This window comes from Kogia breviceps, chromosome 14, assembly GCF_026419965.1.
Source record: "Kogia breviceps isolate mKogBre1 chromosome 14, mKogBre1 haplotype 1, whole genome shotgun sequence".
Taxonomy (NCBI): Eukaryota; Metazoa; Chordata; class Mammalia; order Artiodactyla; family Physeteridae; genus Kogia; species Kogia breviceps.
The window spans coordinates 12128601-12149698 of NC_081323.1; the positions used below are offsets into that span (position 1 = coordinate 12128601).

Consider the following 21098-nt stretch of genomic DNA (forward strand, 5'->3'; position numbering starts at 1 on the left):
TTGTCACAGGTGAGTCAAATACATACCTATTGCATTTCCATCCAGTCTGGTAGAGCCAGTAAAAATTCTAGGAAGAAAATTCCAGACATAATAAAATAAAAATTAGACTTGGAAGCTGCAGCGTCAATTTCAAACACTGAGAAAAGACAGAAAGGAAACATTTCATGTCTGGCACTTCCACTAACATAAACAATGAGGCATGAGAGGAACAGAACTGGTCAGTGAGCTGAGTTGACAGCTGAAATGCTTATACTGATAGGAAGAGAAAGTGACACATCAAAAGGATGGGCGAGAGTCAAGATATGATAGCATGGAATGTCACGACAGTGGGAATGGCAGACTGAGGACCTTTAAAAAGCTGCTCCTCCATAAGAGCAACCAAAAAAACTGGCAAAAATTTAACAAAATCAACTTTTTCAGACCTGAACTCTGGAAACTACCAAAGGCTTGTAAAAATATTCCTTCAAGAAAAATGGCTGGGGCTTCCCTGGTGGCACAGTCGTTGAGAATCTGCCTGCCGATGCAGGGAACGCGGGTTTGTGCCCTGATCCGGGAAGTTCCCACATGCCACGGAGCGGCTGGGCCCGTGAGCCGTGGCCGCTGAGCCTGCGCGTCCGGAGCCTGTGCTCCGCAATGGGAGAGGCCACAGCAGTGAGAGGCCCGCGTACAGAAAAAAAAGAAAGAAAAAGAAAAATGGCTGAATATTTAGACAGCATAGAGTTGGATCATGTTTATTTTAATCCATCCTGCCAATCTCACTTTAGATTCAAAGACACAAATAGGTTGAAAGTAAAAGTATGAAAGACACAACATGCAAACAGTAACCAAAAGAGAGCAAGAGTAGCTGCACTGATATCAGACAACGTAGACGTAAGACTAAAATCACTACTAAAGACAAAGAACATTTTATAATGATAAAAAGTTTAATCTGTCAAGAAAACCTAACAATTATAAACATATATGCATCTAACAACAGAGCCCCAAAATCATGAGGCAAAAAACACAGAATTAAACGGGAGAAATAGACAATTCAACAATGTCCAGAATCGGCAAACCTACACAAGCAGAAAGTACATCAGTGGTTACAGGAACGGCGGGAGAGGAAATGGGGAGCGACTGCAATAAATGCAGGGCTTTGTTATGGGGGTGATGAAAATGCTCTGAAATTAGATAGTGGTGATGGTTGCACAACTCTGAATATACTAAAAACCACTGAATTGTACCTTTTAAAAAGAGTAAATCTTATGGTGTATGAATTATATCTCAACTTAAAACAATGTAACAGCACACAAAAGGTGCTAGGCAAGTTACTATTGCGCACTATCTGGCTAAGGCAGAAAAACAGGAATGAAATGTGCGGTTAATGGTACAACAAACATTTTGTTGTATTAGCCTAAACCTAAGGAGAAAAGTAGGGAAAACTCATCAAAAGTACATTACAGACAATATCTCTGTTGGAGAGAAGCAGAAAAGCAACAAGAGCAAGGTGATCAAAATATGCTGATGAAGAGTTTAAAATACTAGGAAAATTGTTCTGAGAGCAATACAAATTATGTCAAAAATTCTATACTGCTATCATTTCAGAATTATCTGTATTTAATATACATGGTTAATCTATGGTAATTTTCAGAGGTTCGTTTATTTTAAGAAAATTCCTATTTTAAGCCCTCATATATAATGAATATCTTCAAATGGGAATACCTGTATTTCTCCTGGATGTTTAGGTCAAGTTTTAAGTGAATAGAAACAGTGGGAAGGTTTTGAGGAAAAAGAAATGGAAATGTCAACTTGGCCAACTCTCACTCATGGGTAGGCTTTAAACCCAAAACTCTTCTTGAAATTTTTTAAAAAGTAATTTCTACACTAAGGAAACAAGGTGATTTAAAATACTAGCACAAGGAAAAACTCTGTTTTTGACATAATTTGGTCACAGTTATAATTTTTAAAAAGGTTATGATACAATTCAAGATCAAAATCCAAACGAATGTGAAGGTAATTAGTAGTTGCAGATCTTATGTGCCACTTTTAATCTTTCCTAGTTTGAGTAATCTAGAACTGACAGTACTTACAACAGTCAAACAAATTAGTGATCATTCACACCCAGTAAATATACAGAAGATGCCAAGCCACTGGGCAGTCCAGCTTCACTGGAGAAGAAAATCATTACCTGTCTACAGCTACGACCACACTCTGTGAGCTGGTCTCACCGACCGATTCCTGGAAGCTGGCCATCTGTCTTTTGTCCACTCCACCACTCACCAAATTACCTGAAACACAATGCACAAAATCAACAGTGTTTCCAAAACAGTGAAGTATTTAGAACAAAGTATCCTGTGATATCCAATAGGCACAGACAGGAAACATAAGTGAGAATGGTTTGCAGGCAAAACAAACAAACAACCCCCCAATGATGACAGAATAAAATTAAACTCAGGTTTTGGCATTTGGCATTCAGAATACATTCTTATTAGAGGCTCCCTGGCTTGTACCATTCATCTCCCTTTCTTAAGCTTCTTTTACATTTTTTTATAGTATTAAATGTCTCTTTTTAGGAAAACAAATTCAAATTGATCAATACTAACTCAGAGCTCCTAGAACATGTAATGGTTTCCACGTGCAGAAGGTGTGGAGAGCTCTCTAGGATTTCACTCCAGTCACCCTCATATACACCCCAAGTAGTAGGTGCTGTTACCCCTCCCCCATTTTCAGAGTGTGCTTTTATACTGTACTACTGTATGTGGGACCTAGGAAGCCTGCTCTCTGCATCAAATGGCCTGGGTTTGAAACCTACCTCTGCCACTTCCTCATAATGTCACCTTATTCAAGTCACTTCACCCTCTGTACCTCACTTTCCTCATTTACAAAATGGGGATGATAACAGCCCCAATTTCACTGAGTTGTTACAAGGTTTAAATTAATTAAAATATATAAACTGAGTGCTTAGAATGTGGCCTGGCACATTTGTTTACCCTTTTTACTATTATTATTGTTATATCACAGACAAGAGTCTCTCATTTCACTGTATCGTCAGAAATAATTCTACTTTGATAAGAACATCAGTTAACAAAAGATGAACATGGAAGAGAGGTTGAATCTACCTTTGAAAATCTAGAGATACACACACCCACTCCTCGAATACCAGATGGCTTTCCCTCCAACATACTTATATGTATAGAAAGAAAAGCAACGCGCCCTGCTGATGTTGATAAAATAGGCATTTACTCGACAGTTTAATCACAATTTAGAGAGCTGAGGCAGCACTTCCGCTTCCATCAACAAACATACTGTCAGCTGGCATGTAAGGAAGAGACGATCTACAGGACAGTCCTGATGAGACAAGAAGGGTTTTGTGCCGGTTATCTGGTGAGTCCGTGACGGCTGGCTGGGGGGCCTGGTATCTTACCAAGGCCAAGGCCCATGAACTCTTCTCCCGACAACGTGTGGCCCTTCAGGCTCCCTTCTCTTTCACGCCCAGACCCAGACAGGTAGCGCGTCTTCACACCGGTTCCTATCAGCTGAGCGAGCTCCAGCTGGCTGATGCATTTCAAGATCTGATGAAAAGAAGGTGTGAAGAGATGAGTTCCCATTTCATTGGCTGAAAAGGGCATTATCATCTTAAATTAGCCGTTAGAGAGTTCTCTGAAACAAGCAGCTTTTCAGGTGAGAGTAAAATCTGAGAGTCTCAGACTGGCTTCCCTAGTTCCAGCTAGGCAACCCTCTGAGTGTGTGTTTGGAAGACAGACTTCACAGTTTTTTTCTTTTTTTAACTATTAAAAAGGGATAGAGAAAACGAGCAAAAGAAAAACTGGTACAGTAGAGTGATGCTACAGAGATGTTTAGTTATGCAAATTTAATAAGTGCGCAATAAAGAAAGAAAAAGCATTTGATTGGAGCAGGGGATTCCAACCACCATGCCACTCAGTAAGTGCACCATCTAGTCTGACTCAGCCACCCCCCATCTCCCTTCCACTCGACCCCTCAGATATATAACACACTAGCCGCCCCAGCCTCCCTGCTGCTCCTTTACCTCGACACGTTTAGTCCTACCCCAGAGCCTTTGCACTCTGTCCCTTATGCTTGAACGTGTTCCTTACGCTCCTCCCCATGGCTCACCCCTTAGATTCCCAGCTCAGACATGTGTTCCTCAGACAGACCTCCCTCAACCGCCCTGAGATCACACACCCTCCCCGGCCATGCATATTTTTTTTCCTTAGCACTTACTACTTTTTGGCATTATGCCAGATATTTGTTTGTTCTCTGCCTTAAGAGCCAACAGGGCATGAACTCTGTCTTGTTCACTGCTGAATCCCCACCACTTAAAATAATTGGTGATTATTTGGTTAATCAAATAGATGAGAATGTGCCCTGGAATGGCGTGCAGTAGGAGAAAAGACTATCTCCCAGCCCTACGGAGTGATGCAGGTGCTTGACAACGTGTCCCTGTGCACAGGCCATTCTCTCACCTGGAGCTTACCCAAAGAAACAGAGATTGGTTTCAACTTCTACTGGAGCAAAAACCAGCTGCTTAAAACTTACTGAGGGACGACAGCATGTAGACCTCCAGGTAAACCCTTCTTAAAGAATTTCCATGGGGACTTCTGACTAAAGCTGAGTTTTGCTTTTCATGGTGACCTTACAATCCAATCCCAGAGTATGGGACTCCACTATACACAGCACTGCTGTGTATTTTCACTTATAAACTGCCTTCCCCTTGACTGAGAAAAGTACTTAATTCGGCCAGAGAGAGCCAACCCCTGACTGTTCCACATGGCATAATGCTGTTAAATTATTACTAGTAAACTGCTAGTGTCCTCCCTTTTCCAGAAGCTAGAATCTCAAGTATGTCAATAACACTTGTGGCCGAGGACTTACTGATTCCAACCTGATTTCTCAAGGTTTCTGCATATCGAATAGGTGGTTGATTCATTTTTAACATTTCCAGATGCTGCTATATACTTGGCAACTGGCAGGAACCCCACCTTCACCATATCTCTCAGGTTAAAGAAAAAAGAAAGTTCTAGGAGACAAAGCAGCTATTTATTGATTCACTAGGTATCATGACTCCTCAGAAAACAGGAAATTATTTCTTAAAAAAGCACACAACTCAAAACACCACCACTGCCCCACCCCCCATCATTTCTAATATGGAACCCTCCAGAGTGGTGACCGAGAAAGGAAACATTCGGTGAAAAGGGACTGAGGAATGTGCCGTGATGATGACGATCATGACGACCATGACAGCAAATATCTACTGAGCCCTTACTACTTGCCAAGTGCAGTTGTGAGCCCTTTTCCATATGTTAACCCCCTTTTTTTCTCAGAACGACCCTATGAAGGTTGTAGAGAGGAGGAAGATGAGGCTCAAAGATGAAGCAACTTGCCATGTCATACAGGCAGGAAAAGGGTGACGCCCAGACTGGATGCCGGCCGTCCGGCTCTAGGCCTTCCCGCTGAACCACATGGTCCCCATGGCAGGAGGAGGCTGATAACAATTTTCTTTCTAGGTCATCACTGTCCCCACTACTCTCCATGCCCTCACCTCTACTCTTTCAGTTTTGTCTCTAAAACAAAAAGTAACATGTACAGACAGTAGAGAAATTAGAAAACTTCAGGAAAAAAAGAAAATAAATCGCCTCTAAAATGCTATCACACAGATAGGATGTTAACATTCCTGTTTATCTTTTCAAATCCATTTTCTGTGTATGTTTGGAACGAGGGACGAAGCCTCACAATGTTTATAACGATTTTTCAATTTAATATACTGTAATCACCTTCCCACAGTATTAGACAGTGTTTAATAACACCTTTACCTTTTTCTCTGAAGTCTCTTTTACAGGCCCGCCCCCGCCGCACCCCCAACCATCTATTTTCCATGCAATGTATTTGTTGAAGAACCTGGTCACTGGCTCTGAGGCTCTGTCATACCCTAGAGTTTGCACGCTGCATTCTCACGATACCATTTACCGTGCTCCTCTGTCCCCTGCGTTTCCTTTAAACTAACAGTGGAGGCTTGAATTGACTCAGGTTGGAGTTTTGGGCAAAAACATTTCTTAGGAGGTATTGTGTGCTTCCACCAGGGAGCATGTCATGTCCGGCTGTCTCTCCCTTCAGCAACATTATTTTATTTTGTTTCGTTTGGTTTTTTTTTTTTTTTTTTTGCGATACGCAGGCCTCTCACTGTTGTGGCCTCTCCCGTTGCGGAGCACAGGCTCGGGACGCGCAGGCCCAGCAGCCACGGCTCATGGGCCCAGCCGCTCCGCGGCATATGGGATCTTCCCAGATCGGGGCATGAACCCACGTCCCCTGCATCGGCAGGCGGACTCTCAACCACTGCGCCACCAGGGAAGCCCAAGATTTTTTTTTGATGTGGACCACTTTTAAAGTCTTTATTGAATTTGTTACAATATTGCTTCTGTTTTATGTTCTAGATTTTTGGCCACAAGGCATGTGGGATCTTAGCTCCCTGACCAGGGATCAAACCTGCACCCCCTGCATTGGAAGGTGCAGTCTTAACCACTGGGCTGCTGGGGAAGTCCCTCAGCAACATCATTTTAAATGGCCACATAGCATTCTAAGGAGTGGTCCAGCACACTTTTTTTTAAAAAAGAGCAATCTCTCATTGTTGGAACATCTAGGCTGTTTCTAACTTAATTTTTCCCTTGAACGACTAAAATTTCGATGAACCACCTTTCAAACACCTGTTTGTGCACACAGATAATTATATCCTTACGTGAAACTCTTAGAATATCGTTTAGTTAAATAAAAACGTGAAACCGCTGGCAATTTCCCTAATGGCTCATTGTAGATGCTGACCATCTCTTTTCTGATACACTTAGGAGAAATCGGGCTCCTTGGCTTTGTCTTAAATCTACTCCCTGGTGGTAAGAGCTCTCAGGAGGCACATAAGGACTTGGGAAAAGTGGGAAGAAAGCTGCCACAACAGAAGTGCTCTCTGTGTGGACGCTGGCCACCGGGGACAGGAGCACCTTGTGAGGTGGCGCCTCTGAGGCATTTCACCTACCATGCCCCAGGGAGTCTGACTTTTCTGATACATGATGTATTTGAGGAATGAGACAAAACCCAGTTAAAGTTAGGCTTGACTTCAAGAAAAATGGAATTGACCAAAGAGAGACTGGCTCTGAATCGAAGGAAAGCTGGGACTCATCCTCACTAAGAAAAGGCAACCGCCAGGCTTTCACAGAAACACACACCTCGTGCCAGGAATTCCCGAGGTAGTTGCCGTCCGTGTGAGCCACCGTGATGAGCGTCTTTATGGTGTCGATGTTCTTCTGCTTCATCTCTGTGATGCTGGAGCTGGCCGTCAGCAGGGAGAAGCGCGCAAGAGCCTGAACATAGGCATCTCGTTCCAGCTGTAAGGGAAGCCAAGAGGGAACACTGAGATCCCGCCCTGAGCAAGACCGTTTTCACACTGAAGGGACTGAGCACTGGATCCTCTGCCGCCTTCTGTATACACGTCGACAGGCTTTACGTATATTAACACACCAGTTACTCCACGCTGCTATCCTCCCACTACCTGAACAGCCCATCTCATGTTTGAGAACTAGTCTCTCCTTTGCAGCCCACCTCAAACTGATGTTCACGTCCCATTCCCTTCGGAGGGAGTAGGGGAGGAATCTGCTGAATGCTAAGATTGTCACATAAATGCTAATTTCTACAACAATCCTGCAAGGTAGGTCTATTTTCTCAAGTTTACAAATGAGGAAATAAAGGGTGTCTTAGGGAGAAGTTAGCTAGACCAATGCTAGAGAAGCAGCAGAGCTGAGGTTTGAAACCCAGATTGTCTGATGTCAAAGCCCGGGGTCTTGGTACAAAAGAAAATGTCTAACTGTAAGATAAACGGGAACAGAAGACTGAGTTTTTCAACATAAATGGGTGCCAATTCTTAGTGATTTAGAAAATGATACAGGGGACTGACAACTTCCTGATTTCCTAACATTTTGAGAACTGTATTTTGCTTATTTGCTTATTTGAATTTTTCAAGATTCAAAAGATTTACAGACATATTCATTGTGCATTGAACTATTTATTTCCCCCAGAGAAGACCTGGAAATAAGGGAAATTAAAATAGTAAGCTGATTTTAAAAGGAAAAACAATATTTTAGGCACCAGGGCAGGCAGTTAGCCAGATGGATAGAAAGACTGTTTTGTCAAATCCAATTAAGTAGCTTGGACCCCACCTATCTTCAAAGAAGGTTTTAATCCAAATTTCCAATTTTTTTCCCCTAATGAGGCTGTTGCCAGCACAAACCTGTGGGCTTCCTCTTGGTGGGCATGAGTACAGAGTTTGCTGAGATGTTTTTGGCTAACTGGAAATGTCTGATAGTTTCTAAATTTTGCCAAATTTGAAAGAACATGGCCCACCAGTATTTCTGGAGCTGTGCTTCTACCCACCTGCATTCCAAAGATGCAGGCAATCCGGATTGCACATCGGATGCCTTCCAAACACAGGGAGGCCACTTCAGTGTCGTCACAGTTCTGCAGTCCGATGCTGTAGGCTGCCAACAGTGGCGTCCACACCAGCTACCAAGGAAGGACGGTTTCAATAACGTCTAGAATCTCAGTGTGGAAGAGCACTTAAGAGGTCACACTGTCAGTTATGAGCACAGCCAGGATGCCACATTCACTGCTACTTTGATTCATTCACAAAGTAAAATAATTCCTCCTAAACTGTGGTCAAAGCTGTCACTATAGATATGCCATTTACTAAACGTACAGTTCTAAAGGAAGGATGGCAAACATGCGGCTAGTGTGCCACCACCATATCTATCTGTGCTCATGGCAGACATCACTGATCAATCAGAGATCCCACTCCCTGCTGAGTCTAATCAGGGCTCGAGAATCCTCTACACAGTGCAGCAAGCATACATCACTAATCAGAGGCCAGCATGCAAGGTGAAATCTATAAGCAACTTGTGTTCTATAAACTTTGTTTATTAAAAGGTTCCTAATTCAAATTATTTAGACTTTACTTTTCCTCCAAGTTTCTTGTGAATTCCCGGAAAATAAAAGCTCACAAAAATCTAGAACTGATCAACTAACAGGATATTAACAGTTACTATAAAAACATCTTAGAGAAAAACATGAGTGCTGTGTATTTAGAAAGTGTACCTTTTTGTAGACAGTTAAAAAACAGAGACCTTAGGATACTGTCTTTTACTTCTACCTAATTTCATCTGATAAACTAACCCTGAGGCCACTAAGATGAGATGTCACAATAAAACTGTCTCTTATGCCTGAATAATTATTCGTTCATTCAATCCCCCCAGCAGCCCTGCAGCACTCTGTATCTGTCTCCATTTCACAGACGATGAACAGCGAGAGGCTGAATAACCTCACCATGGTCACAGAGTGACGAAGTGGCAAAAGCAGGGTTTAAACCAGACCTTCTGATGGTACAGCCCATGCTGACGTATCCCTCGCATCATCACAGGGCTTCTAGGAAGGACTTGCTTTAGTTGCTGTCCAGAAAGACACACCCAGGCTTGGCCTTTTCCTCTCCTCAATCTCTTCACCGTTATAAACTCGCTGGTGAGCTGCTAGCTGGTCAGATCTAGAATCAGGCTTAGCTGTGTCCTAACTTCTCAGGATACTCACTTTGAACATTGGCCGGACGTGGTCCAGGTGAGTGGCACTCGTAAATGGGGCTTTGGCGTGGCTCACAGCCTCCATCAGGGCTTTGGCTGTTTTAGCCATTTGCTCCATCTCCAAATTGTATAGTAGCCGTCGCTGCTTTTCACTAGCGACACCTACAAAGAAATAAGAGAATAATAGCAGCTAACATTCACTGAGTGCTTGCTATGTGCCAGGCTCTGTTTCAAAAGATTTACAACAATTAACTCACAAACGCTCATGAGGACCACTACATGGGTCTGTTACAAGTATTATCGCCATTTTACTGATAGGAAATGAGGCACAAAGACATTAAGTGACTTGCCCAGGGTCACACAACTAATAAGCAATAGAGCTGGGACTTGAATCCAGGCAGCATGGCTCTAGAGCCCGTGCTCTAAACCAGCGGTCCCCAACCTTTTTGGCACCAGGGACGGGTTTCGTGGAAGACAATTTTTCCACGGACCTGGGGGGAGGGGATGATTTCGGGATGACTCAAGCGCATTACATTTATTGTGCTATTTTATTGTAATATATAATGAAATAATTATACAACTCACCATAATGCTGACAGGAGGCGGAGCTCAGGCGGTAATGCGAGCGATGGGGAGTGGCTGTAAATACAGATGGAGCTTCACTCGCTCGCCCGCTGCTCACCTCCTGCTGTGCGGCCCGGTTCCTAACAGGCTGCGGACCGGTAGCAGTCTGTGGCCCAGGGGCTGGGGACCCCTGCTCTAAACCATACACATTGCTGCCTCTCAAATAAAGAAACTGATAGCTTCACAGGGGTGTTAACTCAGAGAATTCTAATCAAGGTTGGCACAATCACCATTGGTATTACAGCAGAGTTTTAAGGAACATTTTTGGGGAATAATTTAGCTCTCAGGTTATTTTAAATTCCCTCTTGTAACTAATTACAAATCTAGCAAGAGATAAGTGATATTATGAAAGCACCAACATAATCATAATAACTAATTTAATCACATTTCTTATTCAGATAGCTAGATATGCAAATTAAATCTATCACCAGGGAACTTAATCATGCATTCTGATACACTCGAAAATTGGAATTAATAGAAATAATTTGCCATTAGACCTTACTCTGCTTAGTAGATTTGGTTGCAATCGTGTGTTCTTTTGTTTCTTTCATCGCAATTTTCTTGCCTTCTATCTCTTCATAGATGCTTGAGAGATATTCTTCAGGAAGATCTTTACTATCGTTGATACCCCGATTCATTTTAATATACTGCTCTTTTGTCATTTTATTTTTTACCTGAAATTTAAAAAAATTAAGATCACATTTAGAAGACAGCCAATGGCCCAAATAAAGCTCCTTATTTAGCCATTATAGTATATGTATCATTAAAATATTTTACCTGAGGGCTGTGCAAGTCTGTAGTTAGCATAATAATTGAATATGCTAGGACATATGCAGTGTCAGCACTAGCAAATAGAGTCTGCCTGAAAAAAAAAAAAAAAAAAAAAAAAAGATTCCAGATGTGAGAACATACATGGAGCCGAGGCTGGAAGGGTACAGTGCTCAAGGAGATGTGCTTCTCTCAGAGCAGGCCAACTGCTCCTCAGGATGCTTTCATCATCACTGAATGACAACTAATGATCCAGAGTGTAGAAAAAGCTAGTTAAGAATATGTGTCAGATTTAGACTTCTTTGAATAAAGCGGTTTCAAGTCGATTTTTAAAAAAGATCCTTAAGGAGCCTCCAGGGCCAGGGACGAGGGTGAGGCAAGCGAGGCGCCCCCCCTACTCCCAGGTGCCGACCCTACAGCACATGACTCTGAGCGAGGCCCTTACCAGTCTGCACCTTTACTGCTTCGCTTGCCTCACCTTGGTCCTGTTCTTGAGAATATCTACTGTATGCTAGGCGCCGCGTGGAAAGACGACTAAAACTCCTGTCCAGTTATTAGCCATTTAAAGTTTACATTATGCACTATAATATTTAACAGCAGAAATACAAAGAAAAATATTTATGTTGCTTTAATAAACAATATGCTGGTGAAGTCTGACTTTTTCACCTTAGGCAAGAGAAGAAAGACAAATACTTGGGGATGCACAGCCTTGTAATATGTGAGGCTAAAGAAAAACTTGTCTATCCAAACTGCCCCCAAAAGGAGAAGGAGAAGTTCTGAAGAACACAGTAAAAGGTCTACATTTTAACATGACATTTAATTAGGTCACATATTTACCGACTAGGGGACACAGACCAAGTTCTCTAGGTCCACATAAGAGATATGTTTAAAGTAAATAACATCTAATTGTGTCTTCACAGAAAATTCGAATACCTATTTGGTTAAAATGACCAGAGGCTGCCTTTGCTGACCAGGTCATCTCATGGGGACAGCCTGCTGTGCACCTGGAGGATTGGGACCAATTAATATGAAAACCAAGCTGACTTAAGAGGCAAAACTGTTCTCAAAATGTTTCCACTGAAAATTTTCCACTTCACATTCACAATATATTCAGACATTCTTAACTTCATGTTCAGAGGAAAGAGCATGAGCTTTTTTGAGTCAGACAAATTCATATTCTATCTCTGCTACTTTCTAGCTGATTCATTTTGGACAGGTTGCTCACTATCTCAGAGCCTGTTCTCTCACCTATAAAACAGGGATACTACCTCCCAGGCTTACCGTTAATTAAGATGAAATGCATGTAAAACTCACGGCATGGCCGGCAAACAGGAGGTGTTTAATAAAGGTTAGCTCTCCTTTCAATTTCCATTTCCTATGCAAAAATGAACTACCTATCAAAAAAGTCCCCAAGAGACTTCCCTGGTGGTGCAGTGGTTAAGAATCTGCCTGCCATTGCAGGGGACACAGGTTCAAGCCCTGGTCTGGGAAAGATCCCACATGCCACGGAGCAAATAAGACTGTGCACCACAACTACTGAGCCTGTGCGCCACAACTAGTGAGCCCACGTGCCACAACTAATGAAGCCCATGCGCTTAGAGCCCGTGCTTCACAACAAGAGAAGCCTCTGCAATGAGAAGCCCGCACAGTGCAACGAAAGGTAGCCCCCACTCACCGCAACTAGAGAAAGCCCACATGCAGCAACAAAGACCCAACGCAGCCAAAAATAAATAAAATAAAATAATAATTAAAAAAATTGAACTGTAGGGAAAATAAACTATTTTAATTTTTTTTTTTTTTTTTTCTTGCGGTACGCGGGCCTCTCACTGTTCTGGCCCCTCCCGTTGCGGAGCACAGGCTCTGGACGCGCAGGCTCCACAGCCATGGCTCACGGGCCCGGGCGCTCCGCGGCATGTGGGGTCTTCCCAGACCGGGGCACGAACCCGTGTTCCCTGCATCGGCAGGCGGATTCTCAACCACTGCGCCACCAAGGAAGCCCCAAAATAAACTATTTTAAAAGTAAAAGAATTAAAATTTAATTTTTTAATTAAAAAAATAGTAATAGTTTAAAAAAAAAGGCCCCAAGGTGAAATCATGTACTTAGTTGGGGTTTTATTAGTTACAGAGCCATTTCAGTAACCTGCCCATCAGTATGTAATCAAAGAAAAACCAAAATTCTTCAGATCTACCCCATATATTAAGTCAGGGAGCTGTTCTTGATTAGGGAAGAGATGCCTGAGTGCCTCTTCTCAACCCACAGAACTGCTCTTTTGTCATAATTAAGAGCGTGGGCTCTACCTACATAGTCTTGGGCAAGTTGCTGCGTTACTGAGCCTCTCTGGTCCTCAACCTCCTGTAGAGGGGACATGAACGGTTGAGGTGAGGTCTTAACGTGAGACACAGTGAACAGAAACTTTAATAGCTTGGCACAGATTAAACCCCAACCATGCTAAGACTGGTGCTCTGAGGAAGGCAAAAAGAGGGCGCAGAAGGGACTTAAACACGCTGCTCACCCCTGGTTGCACTCTATGTATCTTGCAGCAAACTTCTCCATTAACCGATCAATCTTCTGAGCTTCCCCAGGTAGGCGGAAACCTTCTAGAAATGTCCGCAGGGCTGAGACAAACTCCTTTTCACAGAAGTCAAGTTGGTCCACATAGGCATACATCACCTCCTTGTTGAACTTCATGCTTTCTCCCAGAAAATCACCTACTTGGGTCTGAAACATACACACTCACTCACACCTACAAATCGTCAAATATGAACACCCAGTGAAAGACACTTCAGTCAAAGGCGGGTGGTGGGGGCCCAAATGCCCCGACTCTGAACACCCAGAATGGGCTGAACTGCTAGAAAAGTTAGGCGACTCCCTGAGCCTGCCCACCCACCCAACCATTCCAGATTCAGACTGTCCCGCCACGAAGGAAGAGGGGGAGGCACAGGAGACTGAGAAGTGGAGGAATGAGGGGCACACTCAGGAGGGACGTGAGCTGCCAACGAGCACCCAGAACAACGTCTAGCAGCCGAGTGACACTGTCAGCTCCGACACTCCCACCAAACACACAACCACCTGTCAGGAGGCTGGTTTACTCCCTTTAAAGAACTTTTTGCAACACTGGCCAAAGAGATAAATAGGACTGCTGTAAGCAGGGGTGTGGACAATAGCTCTGCACTCCGGGTCGGCCAGTCTCTAGGTTAAAGCCAGAAAGGTCTCAGAATCACACGAAAGAACCCACATGCACATACCCAGCCCCCAGTCTTACAGAATCGAGGCGCTCCTCCTGGTGCAGGAATTGAGCAATGTCTTCAACTGATGTTCCCAGCATGCCCTGCTCCTGGAGATACTGGATCCCTCTCTTGGGTTTCTTGTTGAACCTTTTTCAAGAGATGGGACACAGGTTGCTTATTTCAAACTCTGGAGGATAGAAAAAAGCTAGCATTTGAGGCAAATTACAGTAACACCATGAACTGTGTGTCCTGGTAGTTTTTCTCAATTCCACTTTTAATTTTTGATCTAGCTTTAACAGAATCTGCTGGTTGTCACCCAATATCCATTCTCCTCTTCTCCAACACTAATAAAACCTAGATGTTTAGCTGGGCACACAACTATCTGGGATAAGAACTACATTCCCCTGCCTCTCTTAGACAAAGTACAGCCATGTGATAAAGTTCTGGCCAGTGAGAGATGAGCAGAAGTGGTGTGGGTACTTCTAGGAAGGATCCTTAAACAAAGCTGACTTGGCAGGGAGGCGTACATTTTTTGCTCTTTCCCTTTCTTCCCCAGAATATATGTGTGATGACTGGAGCTCCAGCAGTCCTCTTAAACCATGAGGCAACACTGAAGATGAAAACTGTATTCAAGATGGTGAAGCAGAAAGATAAAAGGAGCCTGGGTCTCTGACGTCCATAAGAGCCACTGCAACTGTCCTAGCCTGTTCCCTTTGGGATTTCCTTTAATGGTGCTTAAGCACTGTTATTTCTGGATTTTCTGTTAAAGGCAGGCAAACTTAATTGATGTATAAATTCAACTTGTTATTTACCAGGCCATGCACTGGGGAATGATCTTCATGTATAAGCACAAACTGTGGCAAGGACTGTGAGGACAGGCTATGACTATGGTGCAGGGACAAGAGACTACCTCGGAACTGTTCAGAGAGTGTGGTTATAGGGCTTTCAGGAGGACAGGCTTTGCCAAGCCCAAAGAATGAAAAAGATCCAAGAATATTCTAAGCAGAAGGTGCAATAGTGCAAAAAGCTTGAGGAGTTCAAGGGACCGAAACGCCCTCTGTGACCCAGGAGTACTGGAAGGAGATGAGGTCAGTGAGGGAGGCTGGAGGCTGGATCGGGCTGTGGGGAGGAAATGGGAAACCTGCAATGACTGTAGGTAGGGAGTGACAAAACCTGATTTAAATTTTTAAAAGATTCCTTTAGCTGCTGTGGGAGAAAAGACTTGGGGGGATGCAGGGATGGTGAGAGTGGAAATGAGGAGATCAACATTTTAATTAATAAATGAGTATTATAACATCAACTTTTAAAATAAATTGAGTTTACAAAATTAACTAATCATTCAAAAGTTGGACAGGATGTGAGATTGTGTGTGTATGTACTTTTGTGTATAAAAAACTGAAAAGAAACATTATGATTTACCAGTGATTGTAATGATGATGATGTGGTTATATGGGAAAATGTCCTTATTTTTCAACTATGTACAGCTGAAAAATTATGATAGCTACAAATTACTTTCAAATGGTTCAGGAAAAAAATACACAGATAACACTAATATGGCAAAAGTTAATTTTTCTGTATGTTGAAATTTTTTACAACACACAGTTAGAAAAAACTGTTACCAATGGTGATTTCCTCTAGGTAGCAATTGTATGAGTGATTTTAACATTCTTGCTTTACGCTTTTCTGTATTTTCTAAACTGGTTTGATTTTTTTAATTAGGGGGGAAAAAAGACCAGGCATCAACCACACAAAGCTATGAAGTTTCTCTCTCACACGCACTCACTCTCAGCCCAGCCTGATCGGCCTGGCCACAAGTGCCAACACTGGTCTCTGGAAACAGGCATTTCGTCTTGAGGAGTCAGTGCCAGGTTCCCAAGAGATTCAGCTAGAGCGACAGCCACACTCACAGGTCAATGCCGTGTTCAATCATCTCCTTTTGTTGCTTGATGACCTCAAACTGTTCCGGATCATCCTGGACGGCCGTCTGAGTCCCCGAGGACACCATGGACTCCATGGATGTCACACTGCTCCGTCTCGCCATGTCAAGGCCCTTCCCGTCCCCCATTTCCTGATCCGTGGGCCTCTCCTGACCTGCGATGACATAAAAGCAAAGGAAACCAAATAAACAAATGGGACAGAGACACGGCTGAGGTGAGGTCTGGCTCTGCAGTTCCCTTTCCCAGACCTGTAACAATAAAGTTTGTATTGTAAGGGTCATGAGCACCTTGATATCACTCAGTTACTTTACTTAACAACTTACTTGTTTGTGGAACTTGATAAACTAATGCTAAAATTCACATGAAAGAATAAAAGTACAGGGCTTCCCTGGTGGCGCGGTGGTTGAGAGTCCGCCTGCCAATGCAGGGGACGCGGGTTTGTGCCCTGGTCCGGGAGGATCCCACGTGCTGCAGAGCGGCTGGGCCCGTGGGCCATGGCCGCTGAGCCTGCGCGTCCGGAGCCTGTGCTCCGCGACGGGAGAGGCCACAACAGTGAGAGGCCCACGTAGTGTAAAAAAAAAAAAAAAAAAAAAGAAAAAAAAAAAAAAGTAAAAAAAAGAATAAAACGAGTGAAGGCACTTAAGGAACAATGAACAGGAGAACCCGTCCTAGCAGGTATCAAAACTCACTGCTAAGAACTCTAGGCATTTGAAAGGCGTGGTATTGGTGCAAGAACAGGCAAATCAACAGAACAGGATATTCAGAAACAGACTTACACACACAGGAGAATTTGGTATATCATAAACCAAATCAGTGGTGCTTCAAATCGGTGAGGGAAGGAGAGACTACTAAAAGAATGTTGGAATAAGTAGCTCCCCTTTTGGAAAAATGGAGTTTGAGCACAACTCACACTATTCCCCCCCAAATTCCAGATGGATGAAAAAACAGAACATTTAAAATACTTCACATAGTTTGCAAATGAAAGTATTTTGCTAACTCTAAGACACCTATATCAGGAGAGCTTCTCCTGACGACTGAGTAGTCTGTTGTGCGTGGTGGGGGTGAGGGCTGGATGGGGAGGTTGTTTGCGGCAGGGGTCTCTCACCGAGGCTGGCCTGGTGGTTGGGATTCACATACAGGTCTTTGCTCCACTCCACCATGCACTTGAGGATGGACACGAGGCACTCCAGGCCTTTCTTCCTCAGACTGAGCTCCTAAAGGACAAAAGTGACACGACACAGAGACTCAGCAGATAAATTAAGTGCCGACATCTAGAGGGCTCCGCGAATCCTGTGACAACACGAGATAAGTACCGACATTCGGTGCTATTAACCCAAGGAAAAGCCAACGGGTGACATAAATATTGACGGTTCATTGCAAAAACCATGAACATCTGTAAAGGTGCTCATTACAAACTCCCCAGCAGCAAACATATGGGATGTGTGTATTCCTAAAACAGAGTAGTATCTGGATTTTTAAAAAGAAAGTTCTCATTCATTGCTTGTTTAAATTAAACAAAACACTTAAAAATACCATTTAAAAATAAATAAATAAGAGGGTCTTAACTAGTGACCCTGAAAAAAGAGAAAAGAATCTTATGAAGCAGATGAATGATTGTGGACATACCATTATCCCCTAAACACCCACAAAAGCATTCCATTTTAAGGCTTATTCTGCAAGTAAATAAAAATACTGTTTTTTTTTCTTTTAAGTAGCATTTCTTAAAAGTTGAATGCAAGTTGTAAATGTCTTAAAAAATGTTGCAGTTCCCTGGTTGCCTAGTGGTTAGGACTCTGGGCTTTCACTGTCAGGGCCCAGGTTTAATCCCTGGTCGGGGGAACATCCCACAAGACACGCAGCCAAAAAAAAAAAAAAAAAAAAAAAAAGCAAATATTTGAGACTCAAAACAGCATCTAAAATAGATAGTATGGATCTCTCTCTGTGAATCTAATGACAACTATGGACCTTCATCTAGGAAAAATGCCCATACACCAAAATTCTATATAGAATTCCAGGTGGCTCGCAGACCTTCTGACCAGTTTATTCAGAGACCTCAGGTTAAGAATCCTATTCTCTTTGTAGGCACTCTAATAATGAAGGAATCTAATAAGAAGCAACCTCCTTTGCCTTTACTGGAGTCTGGGATCCTGTTTTCACATGATCTATGGAAAGGTGACAGAGTGAACTCGCTTCCTACGGGTCTCAGCTCAAGTGTCAGCTTCTCAGGGAGACTACCCTGACGCCCCATTAAAAACGGCACCAACCTCACCTCCAACATCCCTTCTCTATCGTCCCTGCTTTATTTTTCTCTGCAGCTTACTTCTTCGTTGTTTGCTTTTAAGTGTTGGGACCACAGCAATTGTGCACGTGGATGTGCGTATTTGTGTTTTTTTCACTGCTGTATCCCCAGCACCAAGGACAGTGCCTGGCACATGGTGACTCTCGACAAATGTTTACTGAAATGAATGAACTTTAAATATAAATGAGTGTTCTCAGTGTTTGTACCTGCAGAGGTGTCATTCCCAGCTCGTGTCCACTTCTTCCCTGAGCGATTTTGGATAAATCGTTTACGAGGCGCTCAAAAATGTTAGCAGCATTTAAATCACAGTCGTAGTTGACATAAATATCTACAACACACTGGGCATCTTGGAAAATAACACATGGATATTAGAAATTCTGAATGTACACAGACAGCAGTTATGTTATCTTATTAAATGAGATTCCTTGGTCAAAAACTTTTCCCAGTGAATTACTAACTCAGGCTGGACACACCTCACTCTGGCAATGCATGTTGGAAGGACTAGGAGGGTGGAAGGTCCTCTTTCCAGGCCTGCCCTGGTACTAACTGAAATCTTAGGCAGCTGCTTCTACCTCTCTATAGCTCACTTTCCTCATCAAAAAAAGGAAGAACAACTGCCTGATCCAATTCTTAAAGTTGTGTAACTTTTATGCCGTTACTCTGATAACAAACAGATGCTCAGTTTATAGCTACACAATTGTACAGTGTAAGGGAAATCCACATTTACCTTAGCATCCAATCAAGGGTTGGCAGCACCAAGACCCAGGACCCTGTGACTTACAAACCACGTCCAGCTTGTAGGTAGGGTGACAAGTGTCCTGGTTTTCCAGGATTACGGGGTTTCCCAGGACGTGGGACTTTCCAGGCTAGAATCACAAAGTCCTGGGCAAACCAGTCTGAGTTGGTCATTAGGTTAGCAGTAGCCTTTAAGGTAATGATTTCCTCAGCACTTCATTAAAACTCTAAAAGGAGGAGTTAACGGTCTTAATCTGGACTTTGGAGAATGAAAGCATCAAAAGCGTTTCTGGGCAAGTCAAATAGATGAGCAGCCTCAGGGTGAAAATACCTGCACAGATCCTTGTCAGGGTCTGAATGACCATCCACCTGTGCTCAAAAGAACTTGCTGATGTTTCTAAAATGTTCAGGAAAATCTCTTTGAAAAAGACCTATACGACAAGAAGAAGATAAAGGAGGACACCAATTAATAGTTTAAACTAGGGCTCAAAACCCCCAAAGCCTTTGAAGAACAGGCAGAGCCGATGAGTGAAGCAGCCCGAGCAGGAGAAGAGGTGAGGCGCACACACTGTTGACCAGCACTGAAACCCTGGGTGGGAAGAGCTTAGGGTAGGACCACAGTGAACTGAGAACACGGCCCCATCAGAGGGAGCAGCTGCTCCTGAGAAACCACCAAGAGCTGCTACGTGGAAAGGGAGGACCAGGGTTGTGTTTTTTTGAGAGAAATCACAAATCTGGATGTTCATGGAGAATCTGATTTCTCAATCTGGAAACTAATTCTTATAGGCACATGTTTGGGGACCGAGCCCAACATACAGACCATATGATTTACACCTTTGGTTAAAATGAAAGGTATATAAGATTTGGGGGCAGTAACTTTTTATGAAAAGGTGTTCTCTTGCTCAAAAAATTCTTCTTTGGGGTACCAGCAAATAGACGGTGTAACTCTAGTTCCTGGTGACTATGCGGCCAGCAGTTAACGCGTTATGCAAAAGCGTCATCAAACTTAAAAAAAAAAAAAAGAAAGTCAATTTGGAGTCCTTACCTCTATCTGCATCTTCAAGTGCATTTTAAAGTTTGAAAGAAGAGTAAGAAAAATGGCAAGAGAGAGCTCAAAGACATCAGGCACTGAGGAGACGCCGTTTTTGGACAACGCCACGCAGAGATATTGCTTGATTGCATTGATGAACATCTCGTGAGTCCTGAAGACCGGGCCAGCGTTCTGCAACACGGAGAGGAGGAGTTGCAGGGAAACTACCTTGGAGCGCAACTCGTGGGATCTGGCGAAGGAAATGGAAAACAAGGACAGGGCTGAAAGGTGAAATTTTAGAAAGGATGTTTCTTGAGGAGGTCTCACTCCTCTACCAGTGGAGCAGGATTTTCTGAGAAGCCAGGGAGTTGAGAATTGGCAACAGCACCTAAATGTCAAGAGAATGAGGGCAGATGGCATGAGGTGGGTTCTCACAGAACCTGCACTGCAGGCCCTGGGAGAACAAGAGCTGCCAACTCCCCGTCACAAAGCACAGAACCGAGCAGGAGCAAAATAAGTGCACACTGACTCTGGAAAGCTGGTTCTGCAACGCATCTCATAGAACCAATTACTTCACATCAATCATGTGACACTAAAACGCGTGTCCTGCTCCACCTTCAGAGACAAGGAGCGCGTGCTCTGCATCCAGCTGCCTCATGCTCCCCATCCCTGCCTACAAGGGATGGAAAGAATGGAAAACTTTCATGAGTCTTTTCCTAACGGTCATATTCTTAACAGAAGAGTGAGGATTATTATTAGTGACTAATAATGATGATAATAATAATAGTAACTATAAAACTCTCATAAAGTACTAGGCCCTATGCTTGGGATGTCATTCTATCATTTCATATCATTGATCCTGTGAGGTGATT

The 21098-nt window shown here is 43.2% G+C and overlaps 1 protein-coding gene across 2 annotated transcripts in view; it reads right to left on the reverse strand.

Annotated features, from left to right (window-relative positions):
- Positions 1–21098, reverse strand: part of ARFGEF2 (ADP ribosylation factor guanine nucleotide exchange factor 2) — a 104063-nt gene that overhangs the window by 39415 nt on the left and 43550 nt on the right. Inside the window, exons 10-25 of one of the 2 annotated variants that reach the window (XM_059036021.2) lie at positions 20242–20476; positions 19528–19627; positions 18668–18807; positions 17268–17376; positions 16133–16316; positions 14261–14372; positions 13511–13716; positions 11007–11091; positions 10732–10903; positions 10191–10244; positions 9616–9767; positions 8413–8541; positions 7212–7370; positions 3404–3551; positions 2168–2267; positions 27–67 (exon numbers count right to left, since the gene is read on the reverse strand). In XM_059036021.2, the coding sequence (XP_058892004.1) occupies positions 27–67; positions 2168–2267; positions 3404–3551; positions 7212–7370; positions 8413–8541; positions 9616–9767; positions 10191–10244; positions 10732–10903; positions 11007–11091; positions 13511–13716; positions 14261–14372; positions 16133–16316; positions 17268–17376; positions 18668–18807; positions 19528–19627; positions 20242–20476 (2126 nt within the window). The remainder of the gene's footprint in view (positions 1–26; positions 68–2167; positions 2268–3403; positions 3552–7211; positions 7371–8412; positions 8542–9615; positions 9768–10190; positions 10245–10731; positions 10904–11006; positions 11092–13510; positions 13717–14260; positions 14373–16132; positions 16317–17267; positions 17377–18667; positions 18808–19527; positions 19628–20241; positions 20477–21098) is intronic. The other variant, XM_059036022.2, reaches the window with a different exon arrangement.